The sequence below is a fragment of the Nuphar pumila genome, chromosome 13 (genome assembly GCF_984573655.1).
Source record: "Nuphar pumila chromosome 13, dmNupPumi1.hap1.1, whole genome shotgun sequence".
Lineage (NCBI taxonomy): Eukaryota > Viridiplantae > Streptophyta > Magnoliopsida > Nymphaeales > Nymphaeaceae > Nuphar > Nuphar pumila.
In genome coordinates this window covers 71969885-71991247 of record NC_143261.1, presented here as the reverse complement: position 1 = coordinate 71991247, position 21363 = coordinate 71969885, and the positions used below count along the sequence as shown (strand labels likewise).

Below are 21363 nucleotides of genomic sequence, written 5' to 3'. Positions count from 1 at the left end.
CCATCTATGCTAATTGATAAAAAACAAAACCCTTAATATTCTAACAAAAAACAAGCACTCGTCATTCATTGATTCATGCTTAATGCTAATTGAAAAAGAAAAGCACATAAAAACCAACATTGTAATTAATCATTAATGTCATTTTAATAAAAACCAAATCAAAACCCTAACTCCTACAAACATCAAAAACTAGGCATTTATGCTAATTGACAAAAAAAAAAACTAATATTCCTACCAAAATCAAAACGCACGATATTTATGGATTCAGGTGGTAATTAGAAAAATAAAAACACAGAAAAACCCTAAAACCATAACTAAACATTTATGTCATTCTAAAAAAACAGATCACAACCCTAAATCCAAAGTTCCTAACAAACATCATTCACAGAAAAAAAAAAACTTAATTAAATATCTATGTTATTTGAAAAACCAAAATAAAACTTAAATCCTAAAAAATCAAAGTATTTAGGGGTTTGATAACCAAAATCAAGCACTCATTAATGGAATCATGCTAAATGATAATTGAAAAGAAAAATAGCACAAAAACCTTAAAACCTTAATTAGACATTCATGTCAACTGATCTAAATCAATACCCTAAATCCTAAAAAACATAGATTTAAAAATCAAGCATTTATTATTCATAGCTAATGCTAATTGGAAAAATAAACACACAAAAACCTTAAAACCCTAATTAAACATTCATGATATTTAAAAAGAAACTTAGTAAAAAACTTAAACCCTAAAGATGATAATTCATACACTACGCTAATTGGAAAAAAAATCCCTAAAATCAAAACTCTATCAATTCATGACTCATGGGATATTGGAAAGAAGAAAAAGAAGACGCAGCCACGACCGCCCGACCAGGGGCGTGCGCAGGAGAGACTGTCGGACGCCTGGATGCAGTCCGGCACAAAACCAAGGCAGAGAGAGAGAGATGACCTCAACCGCTGGGGATGCCGGAGTGCAGGCCGCAAAGAGAGAGAGAGAGAGAGAGAGAGAGGGCACTTGAGATGGTCAGGTCTGGGTCGTGCCCACCCTGACCTGACCTTTCACATGGTGAGGGTTAGGTAGGACCATAGGGTTGTCAATGGGTCGGGTTTGACCTAGAACCGACCCGTATCAAACCCTATATGGTGCGATAAATAAGAAGGCACGATTAGAATCCAGGTCGGATCCGAAGTGTCCAATTAATATATGAGCTTGTGAAATTTCATAGCAGACCGGGGCCCAACCCAAATTCCAATAAAAATCCGCAAATTTTTAATTTAGAAATGACAAAAAATATTATTTTACGATGTATGGTCTGGGTCTGGTTCATGTAATCCTTAGAGGATTGGGGTATGGTTTCTGTTAAGGTGGGACCGATTAGACCCGAGTCCGGACCCAGTACTGTCATCTCAAATCAGGTTTGAATCTGGTTCTACCTGGGTCTGAAACAAACCCAACCCGTTGACACCCCCTACGGGTTTGGGTTGTCAACCGGTCAAAACTGATTTGGATCTAAATGAGACCGAACCCGTGTCTGATTTAAGGTGTTGGTACCGGTCTGATTCAAATTCAAACCCTGTGCTAAGAAACCCATATCAAACCAAAACCCTAAATGACAAACCCAAAATTAAAACAAAAACCCCTAAATAAGGAACCCAAATCAAAACCTTTAATTAAATCATGTGAGAGTTGTCCTCTGACAATTGGTGCAAATGGATCCTCCCTAGTCGGTCACCAGTAGAAATTGAGGGCTGGTCATCCTCCAGTAAGTTAAGTTAGAGTTTTTTTCGGCAAAATCTCGTTTGTCAAAATCCAGCGAGAAATTGAAAATTTTCTGTAAATCTTGCATTTTTTTCGGCAAAATCTTGTCCATAAAAAATGTAATTAAAAATATAAACAATTATTTTTATAAGAAAATATTAATAAAATTTATTTAAAAAATACAGGATATAAATAGCCATTTAAAAAGTAAATATCGCATTTAAATCGTGGTATTTATGCTTTTCTCATAAATCTCACGATATTTTGAAAATCTCATGAGAAATTGCCGTTTTAAACTTTCAGGCGATTTCTCACGGTATTATCACGAGATTTTTTTCAAAAATCTAGTGATATTTGTTACAGAGGATTAGATTAGAACAGAGATTGGAGGAGTAATCCGTCTTTTTTGGAACAAGGAAAACTAGATTGCAAGAAGCAAGAGGAATTAACGTAGCTGCGATAGAATGCATGCAATTTTGAAATAAAAAACAAATTTTCTCTCTTTCCGTACATTCTTAGGCTGATAAGCTACTAACCATGGTTAAAAACTCACCTTACCAAACAGAAGGATGAATTTGGGCTGTCGGAGGAAGAGGCAGGGACTACTTTAGGATTAGGTAGGGGTGTCAACGGGGTCGGGTTTACCTGGACTCAACCCGGACCAAACCCTATAGGGTTTGGGTTTGGGTTTGGGTTTGGTTTTGGTGACAAATAAAAAGACCCGATTAAGACCTGGGTCTGGAGCTGAAGGTCCAATTAATACATGTACCAGGGTATAGTTTGTGAAATTTTATACCAAACTGGGGCCCGGCCTGAGTTCTGATTAAGACCCCCAATTGTTCAATTAAAAATTTATTTTAGCGGGTATGGTCCGAGTTTGGTTCATGTAGTTCTTATCAGGTTGCTTATAGTAGATCCCATTAGACCTGGGTCAGGACCCGATATAAAAAATCTAGTCCAAGTCTAATTCTACCTGGTCCGAACCAAACACGACCAGTTGACACCCCTAGGATCAGATATGAGGCGGGGACTAATGTGGTATTGGCCTACAAGGTAGGGACGAATCCAGAAAAAAAAAACCGTAAAAAGGAAGGAAAACAGCTCATTTGAAAAAATGGGTAGAAATGTACCTTTTATGAGACTCGTGCATATCGGTTCATACGTATCGTGTCGGCAGAAAATCCATATGCTTCATCTTTTAATCGTTTATTTTTTAATCAAAAATACTTAAAATTATTTTTTTTAGTTATTTTATTATTTTTTATAACACGATATTTTTTAATTGTTTTTGGCCGATTCACTTGGGTATCGGTTTATTCATTCACCTGAATAGTTGGCCAAACGAAACAGGGACCATACCGATACTGACAACATTTTCCGGTCCATCCATCGTATAAAAGACGGGGAAAATAGGGATGGCAGTGGGGCGGGGCAGGGCGGGGGACAAGGTCTCCACCCCCCTCCCCGCCTCCATCCCCGGCGGGGAATGGATTTTATCCTCCATCCCCGTTTCATGTCCTCCATCCCCGGTTCAAACGGGGATGAGGCGGGGCGGGGCGGGGATATTGCGGGGAAAAGTGGTCGGGGCAGGGATGAGGCGGGGATCGTGGCGGGGCAGGGAAAAGTGCACGTCCATCCCCGCCTCCACCCCCGGACGGGGATGGATTTTAACCTTCGTCCCTGCCTCCATCCCCGTTTCATACCCTTCATCCCCGGTCCAAACGGGGCGAGGCGGGGCGGGGGCCCGCTTTCCCCCGGTCAACTGCCATCCCTAGGGGAAAAGCAACTCACTCATGATCCGTTTTTCGAAAAGCTCTCTTTCCTCCTCCCCTGAGTGAGTGAGTGAACCATGAAGATGGCTCCTATTTTGCTTATGGTAAGATGGTGATAATGATGATGAATTGATGGTGATGGCCTTCTTTTCCTCATTTATTAGTGTGATGTAGAAATTCATGGAAGCAATATTCTGGGAACTCTGCATTCATTTCTAAATTTGGGAAAAAATTCAGGCGGGTTGAAACCAAAATGGTGTACCTACACAGTACACTCACTGCCAATTAAGGTCCCAGAAGAAGATTTTTCGTTGGTTGATTGCTCCCAATAGTTCATCTTTATCAAGGTAAATCATGGTAAACCTTTTTAGACTCTGCCCACAAATTCTTTTACTTTTTTGAACTTTAGGGGTTGCAATAATCATTCAGACCAAGGATTCCTTGTTTCTTTTTTTCGGGAATTCAAGGTTCCTCTTGTGAATTTGGGTCGTATTATGACTTGGGTATCTGTTCTTTTGACGTATTTTATTGTTCAGGGCCAGATATATGTCGGTTTTTTAAGAAATTTTTTATGGGTGTTCAATTTTTTCATGGTTTTCTTGGGAGAAAAGGATTCGATTTTATGAAGAACACTAGAAAGAAAGAAGCATAGACTTAGCGAGGTTGCACTTTGATGGCGGAGATGAGGCCAAAGCGTCAGCGGTGGCCGAATGTTCGGCTAGGAGAATTTGGAGATTTTTCTGCTGCTGCATTTGGTGGCACTTCCCAAAGGTCTACTGAGAATTGGGAGGAAACAGGGTGGAAGGCTAAGCTCGGGAGCTTGAAAGAGGTGGTACCGCATCAGCCTTTCGGTTTCTCCACAGAGATTGCTAAGTCGCGGAAGACATCTTCTGTGAACCAGAGCAGTTTGATGCACGGCCAAGTCCAGGTTGATGTGCCAATTGGTGAGGAAGGTAGGAGTGGGTTTGATAAGGCAGTTGGAGGAGCTAAGAGTTTACGCAAGGATGATCGAAAGGGGAGTTTGTAACTCGGGCCGATTGTGAAGAAGGTTAGACATACTAAACTCCGGGGTCGAGGATTCAGGGAAGGCGGGTCTGGCGATCGAGTTTGGAAGAGTGTGCAGGTTGGCACCGATACTGCTAATGAAGTTGGGAAATGTCAGGGAGAAGATGGGTTTGGAGACCATGCTGCAACTAATGCTTCCTATGATGTACATGAACGGTTTAAGGATTATGCGAAAGATCTAGGTGGTGCTTCTAAGTATCCGTCTCCTGATGCTGTGGTTGTTAACTTTGAACAACCACTCAGCCCTCATATTGATGATGAATGGGTTGAGCCCGTGTCTGATGGACAGGTGCAAGCTGATTCAGCAGATTACCGTGTAACAGATAATTGCAAAGAAAATAGTGGTGCTTCTGCTGATGATGCTAAGTATTTGGAATTGAAATGTGGTGGGTTTTCTAAGTTGAAGAATGATGTTAAGGGGAGTTTATGGGATGAGAGGACCGGACCCGTGGGAAATAAGGCTAAGCCTTTTACTGCAAGGATTAGTGGCATTGCTGTTAGCAGCGTTAACGGATGGTTGAATGAACTGGGGTTTAGTAGATATGCACACTTATTTGAAATTCATGAGGTTGACGGTGAGGTATTGCCATTTCTAACATCTGAAGACCTCAAAGAGATGGGCATTAATGCTGCTGGGTCTCGACGTAAGATATACATAGCAATTCAGCTTCTTAAGAAGGGTTTTCTACATAGTCAAGAATCCCAGAGCATGAAGTAGACAGGTAAGCTTGCATTTTGCCAGCTGCCCTTGTCAGGAAGAAGAACAGAAACCCTTGTCACTAATGTAAATTAGAATCATACATTTTTCATTTTTTTGCTCCCTCAACTTTTCTTTTTTGCACCAAGTAGGTTTTAGTGCTTCGTTTGTTGTCACCAGTTAAAGCAACAATGAAAGCCTGAAGTTTATAGTGTTCTATATGTGCTGTATCTGGCTGAACTACTTACAGTTTTCTATTTCACTGTTATGTGTTAGATCTAGCTACTTCCTCTGCTGTGTTACCATTATCTTTTGGATGATCTGCAGTTTGAGAAAGTGGTACCATTCTGATCTGGAAAATAAAAGGAACTTGTTTTTCCACCTGTCAAATAAGAAAATGGCTTGCATCTCGGCCAGCAAAATTTAGCATTATCCTTTTCATGATCTGCAGTTTGGGAAAGTGGTACCATTCTGATCTGGCAAATAAAAGGAACTTGTTTTTCCACCTGTCAAATGAAAAAATGGCTTGCATCTCTGCCAGCAAAAAATTTGTTGTTGACTGGCAAACATTTATCATAGCTGATTAATCAATATGGGATCAAAATTAGATCAACTGTTGCTTCGGAGATGGTGAGACTATAAGAGACCTTTTTTCAATTTCTTAAAAAGAGTGGTAGTTTTGATCAATAAGTATGTTGTTAATCTTGAAATTAGGACCCTCATTCCATTTGGGCTTAGGCTTTTAGGGGTTGTTTGATTCTCAGTCCCAGAAATCTCCACTGGGAACGGGGGATATAACAAACTAAGGAGGTGGCTGATGCACCGCGTCCTTTTTACCTAGTAATTTTCATTTTACCCCTCCCCTTAAGGTTAAAAAGGGGATAAGGGAACGTTTAAAAAAAAGTCGGGGGAGGGGTCCCCCAAACACTCTCTCTCTCTCTCTCTCTCTCTCTCTCTCTCTCTCTCTCTCTCTCTCTCTCTCTCTCTCTCAGCTAAGGGGTAAAGCCGCGCCAAGGGTCACCAGCACCAGTGGTGAGGCCTCTTCTCCTTCTTCTTTGTTCTTCTCCCTTTTTTTCTTTCCTCTCTTCTTCGTTCTTCTCCCTTTTCAAATTTTTTAAATTAAAGCTTTTTATAGTTAATTTGATTAGGGTTTTCTTTGATTTGATTAGATTTTTTATTTAAGGTTTTGAATCAAATATTTTAAATTAGGGATTTTTATAGTTAATTTGATTAAGGTTTTTTTATTTGTTTTTCTTTTATTAGGGCTTTCTATATATTTTTTAAAATTAGATCTTTTTGTAGTTAATTAGATTAGGGTTTTCTTTAATTTGATTAGAGTTTTTTTCTTGATTTTTTATGATTAGAGCTTTGAATCTATTTTTTTAATTAAGGCTTTTTATAGTTAATTTGATTATCGCTTTTCTTGTATTTGATTAGGGTTTTTTTTTATTTTGATTAGGGTTGAATTAGGGCTTTTTTATATAATTTTATTGTTTATTTTTTTTTATAGTTTAAGGTTTTTTTGTTTATTTATGATTTATTTTCTTGCATTTTAAGGTTTTATGATTTAATAATCTTTGATAATTTGATTTTAGGGTTCGATATTTTTATGATACTTTTATAATTAGATGTAATATGACATTGATTAAATCATTGATATATAAAAAAATATAAACAACAACAACAACAACTACGCCTTCATCCCAAAACAATTGGGGTCAGCGATATGAACCAAAAAAGAAATTCATTTTGGGTCTTCCACATGAATCCTTTTCCTCCAATCATTTCTATCCAATGCCATGTCCTCGGTGAGGTTCAAAGCATTCATATCCTTTCCTATCATCTCCATCCAAGTCTTCCTAGGCCTACCCCGACCTCTTTTAACTAATATATTTTCCCATTTCTCCAACCTTCTAATTGGAGCATCATTAGGCCTTCGCCGAATATGTCCAAACCACCGTAAACGATTCTCTCGCATCTTATTCTCAATGGGTGCAACACCTACCTTCTTACGTATCTCCTCGTTCTGAATCTTATCTTTTATTGTATTTCCGCACATTCATCTAAGCATCCGCATCTCAGCTACACTCATTTTTTGAATATGATGTCTCTTGGCAGCCCAACATTCCGTACCATATAGTAAAGCAGGTCTAATAGTCGTCCTATAAAACTTTCCCTTCAACCGCAATGGCATTCTACGATCGCACAACACTCCAGTTGCACTTTTCCATTTCATCCACCCAACCTTTATCCTATGATTAACATCTCCATCAATTTCTCCATACTTTTGAATGATGGATCCCAAATATTTGAAATAATCATTCACCGGTATTTCTTGCTCACCAAGCTTCACGACACTCCCATCACTACTTCGTTGCTTACTAAACCGACATTCCATATATTCAGTCTTACTCTTACTCAACTTAAAACCTCTAGCTTCCAATGTCTGTCTCCATAATTCTAACTTAGCATTAACCCCAGCTCTAGACTCATCAATCAAAACAATATCATCAGCAAACAACATACACCACGATACATTTTCTTGAATTGATCTCCTAAGCTCATCCATCACTATCGCAAATAGGAAAGGGCTTAAAGCAGATCCTTGATGTAACCCAACCGTTATCGGAAAATTGGTTGTCACCCCTCCACAAGTGCGGACATTGGTTACTACTCCTTCATACATATCTTTAATTATACTAATGTACTTGAGAGAAACACATTTCTTCATCATTGTCCACCAGAGAACGTCCCTAGGTACTCTATCGTATGCCTTCTCCAAATCAATAAAAACCATATGCAAATCTTTGTTCCTCTCTCTATATCTTTCAATAAGTTGTCTAAGAAGATGTATAGCTTCCATAGTTGATCTTCCAGGCATAAAACCAAATTGATTCTCCGATATCGTGACAACCTTCCTCAACCTAGACTCAATCACCCTCTCCCAAAGTTTCATAGTATGACTCATGTGTTTTATACCACGATAGTTTGTGCAATCTTGTATATCACCCTTATTCTTATATAAAGGCACCAAAGTACTCTTCTTCCACTCATTAGGCATCTTATTTGTTCGCCAAATCAAGTTAAAAAGATTTGTCAACCATTCTAAACCTTTCTCTCCCAAACATTTCCAAGCCTCGATAGGTATACCATCTGGGCCAACTGCCCTTCTTGATTTCATTTTCTTCAAAGTCTCTGCAATTTCTTTCTTTTGAATCTTAAGCACGAAGTCACGATTTATCTCATGAAAGGGAATGGAGAAGTCTCCAAGATCTTGAGCATGACTATCATTAAATAGCTTATCAAAATAATCTCTCCTTAATCTCCTCATCTTTGACTAAAACCCTTTGCGTTTCATCTTTGATACATCTAACCATACCCAAATCCTTCGATTTCCTATCTCTCATCTTTGCAAGCCTATAAATATCCTTATCGCCTTCTTTAGTATCCAATTTGTCATAAACCTCCTTATATACCTTAGCCCTCGCGTTTCGAACAACTTTTTTAGCTTCCTTTTTTGCTATCATATACTTCTCCAAATTCTCATTATCACGACTCTTACTTAGATTTCTATAACTTTGACATCCTCGTTCCACCACGATGTATCCTTACCTAGTGGTGCACCGCCTTTAGACTCACCCAATACCTCCTTAGCCACTTTTCTCATGCCACCCGCTATCTTATTCCACATTGATTCTGAATCCTCCTCGAGACACCAATCAGCTTCCTTAACTACCTGCTCTACAAGCATTCCTTGTTTAGCTCCTTTTAGTGCCCACCACTTAATTCTAGGATCTATCCTATGTCTATCCCTTTTGCGGCATTGTATAAAAAAATATCAATTTTTATTTTTTCTCAAATTACTTAAATTTTAAATATTTTTTAGATCCAATCCTAGATCCATATCTAGGTTAAAATCCATAATGTGTTTGTTAAAACACTTATATGGTTGGACGGATCGAGTTGTACGATCCAAAACGAAGTTATTCTACCCATTATCCGTGTGTATTCATGTTGGGCGGACACAATGAGAACAACTTTTTGTACAATCAAAACAAACATAAGCCTTAGTACAATTGTTATAGATAAGATAGAACATTATGTTTGTTTGTTTTGTCCAATCTTGGACGATCCCACAATAAATAAAACCTTCATATTATTTTTTTTAAGCATATTTAGGCACATGGTAATGGCTTTTGGTTTATGGAGGGTGAGTAATGATGGCTAAGTTTCCTCTGTTTTGTTGTCACTGGTATTGGGGACATGCATGCATTAATGGTGTTGAAGGTATTATCTTGTTCCCAATGGTGCATCTTGTCTTTTTAGCCATATTTTGTTTTGTTAAATTTATGAAAGGGAACCACTAACATGCTATCTGTTTATTGGCACTGGATGTTGCAGACACATTCATGAATCTTCTATACTTTAGGAAATTCCTTCTGAACTCAAATGTGACAATAATCTTGTTGATAATTCTGAATCAACTTGAATCACGATAGTTTGTTTTATCTGGTGGCTCATTTCTGTATATACTAATGTTGATGGAACTTCTAGATACAAAAAAAAATTATTTGGGACTTAAAAGTAACAAGCATGTTTATAACAAGGTTGTTTGTATTGCATGATACTTATTGTTATTTTTGAAGTTTACAATATGATACATACTCGTATCAAGTGTATCATAGGCTACAACTTTGGTGCACTTTAAAAAGGCTTAAAAAAAGTATTTTTTTTATTTTGAGTTTTAAATACTTTTTTAGAGCCAACTTCTTTATTTGTTAAGAGGTCACTAAAAGTGCATTTTCTTTATTTTTTCACTCAAAGAAGTAGGTTAAAGTAAAAAAAAACTTTATTATGAGTAAAAATTACAAAACTACTTTTCAAAAAAAATTGGTTCGGGAGCACTGCCCCCTACAACCTCTTGCCAACTTACCGCGAAGTTGGATCCACGAAAATTAAAGATTTATATCAAGGTAGAAATTAGACTCCACACACCCCCAGCAAAGATGACATCATATGATACAACATGGCATGAGGTACACAAATAATGAGTGAAAATCGAGTGCAACTATTGTCATAATATTTGTATTTATATAATATGAAAGTACGAGTCTTGTGACATATTTTTATTTGCAAGATATTTAATTTTTTTATTGTTCTTGTGAGATAGTTGATGTTTGATGATGTCTTATGTTGCTCATGGGGATATAAATGCTTCATTTGTGATTTTATGGATTCATCATTGTTTCATATGATATGATTTTTAAAAAAACTTTATATTTTTTATTTTTTAAATTTTAAAAAAAAATTTATTAAAAATTTACGATACGATATGGTGTTACTATTGGCCCGATCCATACGAGTAACTTTATATTTTACACTACTTACAACCTTGGTTTATAATTCACAAACAAACTAGAAATTTATAGTTGTTCCTTACATGCATGTGCGTGAGTGCATGCACACACACGAGGGAGGGAGGGAATTGTTAAATGTGAACCAGGCTGGGTCTCCATGTGCAGTTTGCTAGGTCCTCTATATTAACTAGTAGTGTAGCACATTTTTGGGGCTTCATGGCACTTCATGACCACCTTTTTTGATGAAAAACACTTCGACTTATGGAAATTGTGGTGATATGATGGCTCTTATTTGGTTTGATTAGGAATATTTCAATTAGACCTAATCAGACACGAATTTGGATTAAAACCTCTTAAATGTATTTGATCTATCTTATTCTTTTATTTTTTTCAATATGGTTCTTAATTATGCTTGACCAATATATTTGTATTTCCATTTTTGCATAAGTAGCTCAAATGAGTGTTGGCTATTGGATCCTTACAGGGTTTAGGTTTCTCAAACATTTAACTGTGTTGGGCATATGGTTAAGGGGGACTAACAAGGATTAATAAGACTATTTTACCTTATTCTCAAAAAAGAACTTTATTATGTATATTTTTGTCCCTTTTAATGTTAGAAAAAAAAAATCCAAGTACCTGAGGGTTTTTTTTTCAATGTTTGTTGGGTTAATTGTCTTTACAATAGAACGTATCCACTTTCATGGCCAACACCTGATTCTATTGACAAACTGTACTACCTCTTAATACATGCTGAAGAATAATGGGCTCATTTAATTTGACCCTCAAACTTTATGCTCTAACCTTAAATCTTTAGGATAATAAATAAATAAAAAAAACAAATTCTAAGAACAGATTGAGCTTTTGAAGTTAAATTCATTGCTGCTGTATCATGATTTTTAAGGTCTTATCTCGGAACAACAATCAAACTCCCATTGGTTAAATGATCGGTATTGTCACCTTGTGCTGCGATTCTTTCCATTATCTCACCCGTCTTCTTTCAAATTAGGCCTTGTGGCTCTGAAACACTGGCCTGAAGGGTCTTCTCTGGTGCAGGATATCTGAGGACCAACATGGTAGATGGTGGAAACCTGTAAGATCCTTGAGCCACTGCCCCAAATCTGTAAGATTTGGAGATGATACTTTATTCAGACGATTGCTGCCCCATTTCTTTCCCCAAGGGTGGTTTCCAATATTCAAATGGTGTGTGAGATGGTGTGATAGGCTTTTGTAAAACCTAGCACATAAGGGTGATAAAGTGGCGGATGCTAACTGAAGAACAGTGCTTAAACCTAATACAATGAACGTAATGGTAGGTCTTTCGTCGTACATCTTCGCAAAAAAGAAGGCTCCTTAGGACATGCTTTTCAGAAACATTGGTTTGCTTTTGCAATACAGGTATAATATGGATCCTTATATAGAAATCATCTTTACTGTTTCTAACTATTGGAGCCAGTTGCAATGTCTTAAAACTATAACTGTCAGGAATTACTTTGCTTTATTTTCTTAAAATTCTTCTATACTTCCGGTAAAAATTAATAGTTTAGCTGATGCATCGAATGGACAGCAAACGGTTGATATTATACCTTGAGGACCAGAACTTGTTTTACCCGCTACATTGTGATTATTGTATAGGAATGGCGCATTTGTCGAACAAGGAGATGAGCCGCGATCAAGATATTGTGAAAATTAGAGTGCTGGCATGTCCCGTAACAATTGATTCCTAACAAACAGTTCGTGTTGAAAGCATCTATAGGGTTGGATTCTCCAATGAGCATCAAAAATGCCTAAATCACACTCTGGTAGACATTTCTAGTAAACATATTTTAGTGTGGTTCGTGTAAACATTAAACTAGTTGAGTTTAAGATTAAATGGATTCAACCTTATGAAAATGACTAAAGCAACTTTAAAATAATAATATTTTTTAAAATGCAAAGTTAAATTTTTGGGCATTATAGGTCTTTTGAACTTTTAAAGAATTAAAGAGTCAAACACCTTTTTTAAAAAGTAACTTTATGAAGCTGTCAAAAGTATATTTTTGACCTCAAAAAGTAACCTTGGATTTTCAAAATTTCTATTATTTTAAGTGTTTTAATTGTTTTCAAAATCTATTTAATGTGTTAAAGCCAACTAGTTTAATGTTAGATTAACCAACATATATATATATATATATATATATAACCTTTTCAAATTTTTTGAACATTTTATGTTGATCAAACCCTATAGATACAATCTATATACATTATTTAGTAGAAAACAAGTTTTATGTTATTATAGCATACATGTAGGTTTTTTATGACCTTTAAAAACCAATGGCTTACAATATATTCAAATTTCATGAATTAAGAAATCTTATTTTTATGTCCAAAAAACATGATCCAAAGCATGATTCCTATCAAATAAACTATGTTGAGTACATTCATAAGGTCTGATTGAGAAGATCCACAATATTGTGAACTAGTCATTTCAAAGCATTAACACTTTTCCAGCAAATCCAACCATGTAGATGTGTTTAGCATGGTGATTTTGCTATGAATCAACTATTGGATCATATATTTTTGATAAAAAAATATAATTATTGTGTGTTTAAATATTTGTGAAGCCCCAAAGGGGTTTGACGTAGTGGGATGGGGCTAGGGTGCTAGGTGGGTGGTCTAGGTTCAAATCGCATAGGCATAATCCCCTTGCACAAGCTGAAGCATGGAAACTCCCTGGGGGCAAAAGGTATGCCCATGGAATTTTACAGTGCCAGGACAGCGACCATAAGTATCACAGGCAAAGCCAGCGCAGCTAAGTCTCTGATCCTGAGGGCGGTTTCTCCGTGTAAATATAAAAAAAAGAATTTATGAAGATTATAAGCTGTTGATTTTAAATCCTTGAAAAAGTCTTGTTTATGCATCATGATTCAAGCATGTAGATCACATCCTTACCGTTACCAAATTTCAATCAATCTCCCCAGATCAATCGATTCCTGGACCATGAACCTCGGAAACTTGATTCTCAGATGGGTAGTGTATAAGCAAGTTTCAGAAAGCATGATTCGAAAAATTGATTAACTCAGATCTGCATCATATAACCACGTTTCAGATCAGGGCCGTCAGTAACAGCATTGAAGAATTGATGGCCCTAGCAGGGCATGAAAGCATCACAACCATTGCTAAGCATGACTGAACAGCTTCCAGGGTGCAATGAGACCCACTTTTCCTTGCAAAAACAGGACCACACTAGCAGCCATAAAAGTGTCTTATTTTGACCAACGGGGGCTCTGCTTGTCTGGTAGGAGCAGTTAGTGCACGTCACCTTTTGTTGGGACGTTGCAGGTTCAAAACCTAATGGTATAGTTGTATAACTGGTAGGGGTCTGCCTAACCCCCGCTTGCCTTTTAAAAAAACAGTCCTATTTTGGTGTTGAACACTGCACAACTTCAGTTGTCAAAGAAGCACGAGTCAGCGCACCAAAATTGTACTCCAAGTTATCACAATGTGCAACCTTTGGTTCTATTGCTACTAATGTTAGAACTACATAAGTAGGCCACCAGGGGAAAAAAGATGAGGAAAAAATACTGTACTCACACTCTCAACCTCCTCTACTGAAAATTGTGCCATTGTGTGCAAGCAGTTCTGATGCTTTTCCCTTATGTTGGAAAATACGGCACTGTCAATAATGTATACACGAGACTTCTCATGCCTCGAAATTCTCATCTCTCAAAATTACCTTTTCAGGGAATCCGAAAAAACATCAATTCATGGCTCAAATAATGGACTTTAGCCCAATACACGAGAGATTCTGGAATATAATGCTCCAAAGCAATACCAAATATACAAATACATTGCATCTTCTGAAATTGCAGTCATGTAACTCGATAAATAACTGATTACTCCTTTATAACAATCCATTGTTGAATGAGAATAATCCTTCTCTCTTATGGATAAATTTCCCCCCTTTGAGGTTGCAAAAAAGGCAAAATAGAGGTTTACCTCAGTCAGATGTTTTCTATCCCACTTTACACCAGAAAGGTCATATGGTTCCAACAAGGTACTGCTCAAATCTATGTGAACCTCAAAGAAGGCTTGATTTTGCTTTATCCTGATAACACATAGCTCTCATGCCAATCAAACACCAAAACAGAGATCAGTTAGGGTCGGGAAGAGCTTTTCACATCCTGCATGACCAGCAGTTTGCAAGTTTAGCTCATGGATGATCTGTGAGGATCACAAGTGATGCAGATGAGAATTCCAAGAGAAACTCATGTTTACTCCTTATCAAGCATCCCCATTGCTTTGATCAGAAAGGCATACTCTAGCGCTGTCTCCTCACAGTGCTTGTAGCGCCCACCCTCACCAAAATGTCCTCCATCCATGTTTGCTCTGAGAATAATTGAACATGAACAGCTGCTGCAAGTCAGATCCCGTACTTTAGCAACCCACTTGGTGGCTTGCCAAATTCCAACCCTGGAACAAGAACGTGAAAACATTTGAAAAGTTCAATAAGGAAAAAATTAACAAAAAGGGACTATGAATGAGATAATGATGACAAGGGCAATAGGCAACTTGCCTCGGGTCACTAAATGAAGCAGTAATCAGCATTGAAGGATAACAGACTCCTGGCTTAATGTTCTCGTAAGGAGAGTATTCAAGAATGGCTTTGAATTCTTTCTGGATCCTTGGATCACCAAATTCTTGATAGTCTAAAACAGTGAGAGGCAAACCAGGATCCAGCAATGTGTTGCAGACATCAAGAAAAGGGACCTACTTGTGTCAAAAGTTGAAGTCCCATAGTAAGATTCATATTAACAATTCCACAAGCTTATCTATCATCAAACAGGAACATTTGCATTATGACTGTGTGTAGTGTCTTTTCGTGTGACACAAAGGTATGTGTATGATTGGGCAAGTTGGTATAGCATGACTTTTACAAAACAAGAGCATATGCTAGGTTGTGTACATTACACAAATACACGATTACACACACATGCTTGGGCCTTCCAGTGCCTTGCTGAGTAAACCAGTGAAAAATGGGGCTTCCCAATACTCAATTTTAGCATTTTATGAGTGTTCTATTGAGATTCGGGATTGTCAGGACATTGCCGCCCTTACCTAGCCTTTGGACTATGGAGGAACTACTAGGTTTGACACAGAGATGCATCATGCCTATATTTTTCACATAGGATTGATCCAGCCGTTAAGGGTAGAGTCTACTATGCTTGACTACAGAAGCCACCACTAAAAGAAAATGGGTCGCCTTTAAGTACTCCGAGTATGCACCACATTAATCTTATCAAAAAGGTGAAAGCTTGCTTGATGGAACGTTGCATATGGTTTCACTTTCACTTTGGTTAACCTTGAATCGTAGCAGGGAGATGTCCAGATGAACGAAGAGCAGTCTTTCTTATATGTTACGTGTCTCCCCTAGCACGTATGTTAAACAAAACCCTTTCATGCAATACAAGGGACACTCCATCTATCGCCCACGAATGCTCCTATCCATCCCATAATGAAAGTGACTGCCAGTAGCGTCCTCATTGGATTAGTTACATCAAAAGTCCACACACACACATATGATAAGAATAAAGGTATAAAACTATTGAGTAGAAATCACCTTTATTTCATATTTTTTAGTTTTTTTTTGTAGATCAGTCCCCTACAAATGTGATTTACATGGTTTCTTTAGTAGGAAACAGATTTTAGATCATGTGACTGTGACATGTAAGCAAGTCTTTCGCCAGCCCACAATGTATCAAAATTGCAAAACTCAAAAAATTGTATTTTTATATAAAAAAAACATGATCCAAGATCCTATCCTTAAAAATTTGACGTCAAGATCTCGCTGGTCACCTCGATGGATCAGTTGTTGCTCCATCTGAGTTTCTTATGCAGGATGATAAAGGGGTTGTAACTGCAACGATGACCATTAAGAATCCAGATTTGGTCAACTGGGTAAAAAAGGATCAAGCCTTAGTGGCATACATCACTTCGACCCTATCTCAGGAGGTATTGGTGGGAATTCCAGATGATTGCACTGCAATGACGTTATAGAATACATTACAACAGACCTACTAACAGATTTCATAAGCCAAGACCATTTATTTGAAAAGAGAATTTTAGATGTTGAAGGAGGCATCCATGTCTATTATGGAATATTTTAACAAGATCAAGTCCATTTTAGATCAGCTAGCGTTAATTGAATGTCAAGTGTCAGATAAAGACAAAATTTAGCAAGCGCCAGTTAGCTTGAGACCCGAATTTCATGTGTTGTTCACTATTTTACAGTATACTGGGACCGTTTGTACTTTTGATGACTTGAAAGTCAAACTCCTCAGTTATGAGATATCATTGAAGGGGATGTCAGATACAGAAAAGACTGAAGCATATTCTCACGATGTGTTGTTTACGAGATCTTTTTCAAGTCATGGATGTGGAGGAGGACGTGGAAGAGGCAGAGGTTATAAGCAGGGAGGTCGAGAAATTCTTCCTACTCTCAACATCCCTCAAGCAGGAAGAGCTGCATTCAATAATAACATTTCTACATACTACATAAGTCTTGGTTCAAAGATGATCCAAGGTACAATCTTGAAGTTAAGGCAAATATTTACCTAAGGATTAAGGAAAAAATAAGGTCAAATTGGCCCTGACAAAGAGCTTTTGTTGGCTGCCCTTTCCAGACTCAGTTTCAAGCAAAACGATCAGAGTGTTTGGTACGTTGATTCAGGAGCTGGCAGTCATGTCACAGGTGACGCAGGTAAATTCTCCAAACTAATTTCTTATTTTGGTAAAAATAACATTGTTACTGGAGATGGTAGACGCCACCCCATTACACACTCCGGAGATATTGTCCTTCCTTTGTCTAAATCACATTCTGTCTAGTTGTTTGATGTATTGTGTTCCCCTAATATAAAAAAGAATATAGTCTTTGTTTCTAAGCTTGTTGATGATACCAATTCGTATGTTGAATTTACTCCATCTTCAGTGTATGTCAAGGATCTTTAAACGAGGAAGATGTTCGTTGAGGGAGAAAGATGTGGCAACACGTACGTCTTCAAAGAAGATTCCTTAACTGCTCGAGCTAGTCACTCGAAGCTTAAGTCCTCTCCATGTGTTTTCAGTATTTCAAAGTCTAGTCAACCAAATGTTTAGCATAGTAGGTTAGGTCATTGTGGTGGAGTTTTTCTTGAAAAACTAGTTTCAAATAAATTGTTACCTAAATCTGTCTTGGGTGAAGAGTCTTGTGATAGTCTATGTCCTAGTTGTCACATTTTGATATTCATTCTAATGTCTGGGAACCAACTCCACTTTCTTCCTCTTCTGGTAGCAAATATTATGTATCATTTATTGATGACTATTCTTGTTACTCTTGGATATTTTTCATAAAGCATAAGTCTGATGTTTTTTGTGTGTTTAAAACCTTTTGGGCCTATATTCGTATTCAATTTTCATCAATATTCTAAATCTCCAGTGTGATGGTAGTGGTGAATACTCATCAAAAGAATTTGTTGAATTTTTACAGAATAATGGAATTGGATGAAGAGTTTCAAACTCGTAGACACCTCAACAAAATGGTATTGTTGAAAGAAAGCATCAACATATTTTAGAGAGTGTGATGTCCATGATTCATGAGAGTAAAGTTCCCATAAAGTTATGGACCGAGGCATTTCATACAGTTGTATATGTCATAAAGAGATTGCCCATGAAACTTTTGTAGAACAATTCTCCCTATTTTATACTATACAAGAAGCACCCAAATTATAATGAGTTAAAGGCATTTGGATGTGTGTTATGTGTTAAATTGTATCTCTATTTTTTGTATACATATATTTATATATATAAAAAGAGATACATATACATATATGTATTATACATATATGTATATGTATCTATTGTTATATATATACATATATATTTTTCACATCATGTAACCCCCAAGGGTATTTTGGTGTTTTCCTCTTTTGCGCATATTCACATTAGTGAATATGTTTGTACATTTTTTTCCTTTTTCTTTTTCTTCTTTTTTCTTTTTCCTTTTTTCTTCTTTTCTTTTCTTTCTTGTTGACTTAGTCAACTCTTGGAGGGGGTCCAACACTAGAAGTTGGACCCCTCCAACGGTTAGATTTCTAACCGTTGGAGGGGCTCCAACGTCTAGTGGGAGCCCCTCCAAGGGTCCCTCTTTAGTATAAATAGGGGTGAACCCCCCTCATAAATGTATTCAATGTTTGGAGTATTGTTCTCAAATTGTTCAATAAAATTCTTTATATTTTGGCATTTGTGTTCTTCATTTGTACCTTGGGTACATTTTGCTTTAAGTGTTCTTGTGCCTTTGTGCACATATTCCTTCGTGGAGGTAGTGCTTGTTTTGCACATTATCTCTTTTGAGATATTTTTGAAAAGAAGACATTATTATCTTCATTGTATGTCTGACCCGATCCATTTGTATAATGGATCAGGTCCAGATCCAGTTCATGTATTGTAAATTATTATTTTGTAAAAGGGTATTTCCGTACCCTAATGTTTACACTTTATGTTAAATAGAATGAGAGGGCAGTCACGATGGACTGAACCCTCCTTTCAGCTGGAAATTTCTCTCTCCCTCTCTTCTCTTCTCTCATCGTAGATTAGGGTTTCATTCTTTCATGGTATCAGAGTAGGGCGTGGATCTGCGTGAATCTGCGTGAAGAAAGCACAGCGTGTGCATCAACGTGGATCTGCATCAGCTATCTGCGTGAATCTGGGTGTGAATACCCAGCGTAAATACCCAGTGAAGAATGTCTGGTCGTGAATCAACGTGATTTCAGCCTGCGTGAAGAAAGAAAGCCCAGCCTGCGTGAAGAAAGCCCATCTGCGTGAATCTGCGTCTGCGTGAAGAAAACCCAGCCTGAGTCTGCGTGAGCAAATCCCAGCGTGAATCCACCAGCATCAGCAGAGTGAACTTATCAGCCGTGAATCCCAGCGTGAATCTGTGTGCCGTGATTTGAATCTGTGTGGTAAATCTCTGTGAATCTGTGTGGTATTGTGGCCCTCAAATACCTAGCGTGAATCTGTGTGAAGAAAATCTTTGTGAAGAAAATCTGTGATTTCTTTCAGCCGTGTGTTACAGCATCAATCTGTGTTTTCTTTTCAGCCGTGATTGCTTCTTTGTGAAATCAGGTTCATCAGGTTTAATCCCTGCTGTTTTTCCTACTTTAATCTCTTGATCTGTGGTTTAATCCCTGCTAATCATTGTTAATCTCTTGATCTGTGATTTCCTTTTCCTTTCTGCTGTTTTTCCTGCTAATCACTGCTAATCATTGTTAGCCATCTGTCATATCTTATCTGTCTTTTTCTGTTAGCCGAGTTCTTTGTTCTTCATACCTAAGTGTCAGTTCAAGCATATTCATCAAATGGAATTTACTCACGGGCAATCATGCCTGTCCTCAAGTTTTCTTGGTCAACTAGTCTCTGAAAAATTGAATAACTATAATTTCTTGACCTGGAAAAGACAAATTATTCCGTTTATAAAAAATCAGGACCTTTCTGGTCATCTGGATGAATCGGTCCCACCGCCTCCAGAATTTCTTTCGCAAGAAAAGGTGGATGATAAAGGCGAACAATCTGTTGTTTTTCACAAGAATCCAGAATATGTTGCTTGGATGAAGAGAGATCAATCGCTAGTGGCATATATCACTTCAACTCTTTCACAGGAGGTCCTTATTGCTCTTCCTGATGATTGTTCGGCAAAGGAACTGTGGGATATGTTAGTTCAAACATATTCACAAATTTCTGAGGCAAGAATTATGTTTCTTAAGCGAGAATTTCAAATGCTGAAGAAAGATTCCATGTCTATTATGGAATACCTGAATAAAATGAAAGGCATCACAGATCAGTTGGCGGTTGTTGGGTGTCTCGTCAGTGAAAAAGATAAAGTACAACAAACCTTGAGTGGATTGGGGCCAGATTATCATGTTATGACAACAACCTTACTATGTTTACCAGAACTTCCAAAGTTTGAAGATCTTCGTGCAAAACTGTTGCAATATGAGATGAATCTGAAAGGTTCCTCTGAAGCTTTTCATGGGAATTCCGGAACACAAGATGTGCTGGCTATGGGAATGAGTTATGGTCAAGGTAGAGGAAGTTCTTTTCGAGGAAAAGGAGGACAAGGGAGAAATAACTATGGAGGTCGTGGCATACTTCCAACACCTAATGTTCAGGGACAAAGACCCATTCCCACCTGTTTCCTATGCAACAAGAAAGGGCACATTAAAGCGAACTGTTGGTTTAATCCTCAAAACAAAGGGAAAGCTCCACAAGCAGAGGCTAGAAAGGATGGAGAAGTAAAAGAGTTGTTGTTGACAGCCTTGGCAGGATTGAATATGAAACAAAATGACAAAGGAACTTGGTATGTCGACTCTGGAGCAGCTACTCATGTTACAGGTGATGTAGGTAAACTCTTGACTCTTACACCTTATGTTGGAAAGAATAGCATTGTCACAGGAGATGGATCACATCATGCCATCTCACATACTGGAAATGTCATTATACACATGTCAAAGTCCTCTCTTAAACTTCCAAGTGTCATCCATGCTCCTAATATTCAAAAGAACATTGTTTCTGTCTCAAAGCTTGTTGATGATGCAAATGCTTCAGTTGAATTTACTCCCTCTTCTGTTTATGTCAAGGATCTTCGCACGAGGAGGACATTCGCTGAAGGAAAACGATGGGGCAACATGTACATCTTCCAAGAAGATCCTT

At 37.6% G+C, this 21363-nt stretch overlaps 1 protein-coding gene across 1 annotated transcript in view; it reads right to left on the bottom strand.

The window, feature by feature from the left end:
- Nucleotides 1-14791: 14791 nt before the first annotated feature.
- LOC149818677 (Prolyl oligopeptidase family protein) overlaps nt 14792-21363 on the bottom strand; it is an 83293-nt gene continuing 76721 nt past the window's right edge. Inside the window, exons 10-11 of the mRNA XM_089983964.1 lie at nt 15197-15390; nt 14792-15093 (exon numbers count right to left, since the gene is read on the bottom strand). Of these exons, the coding sequence (XP_089840090.1) occupies nt 14895-15093; nt 15197-15390 (393 nt within the window). The 3' untranslated portion in view covers nt 14792-14894. The remainder of the gene's footprint in view (nt 15094-15196; nt 15391-21363) is intronic.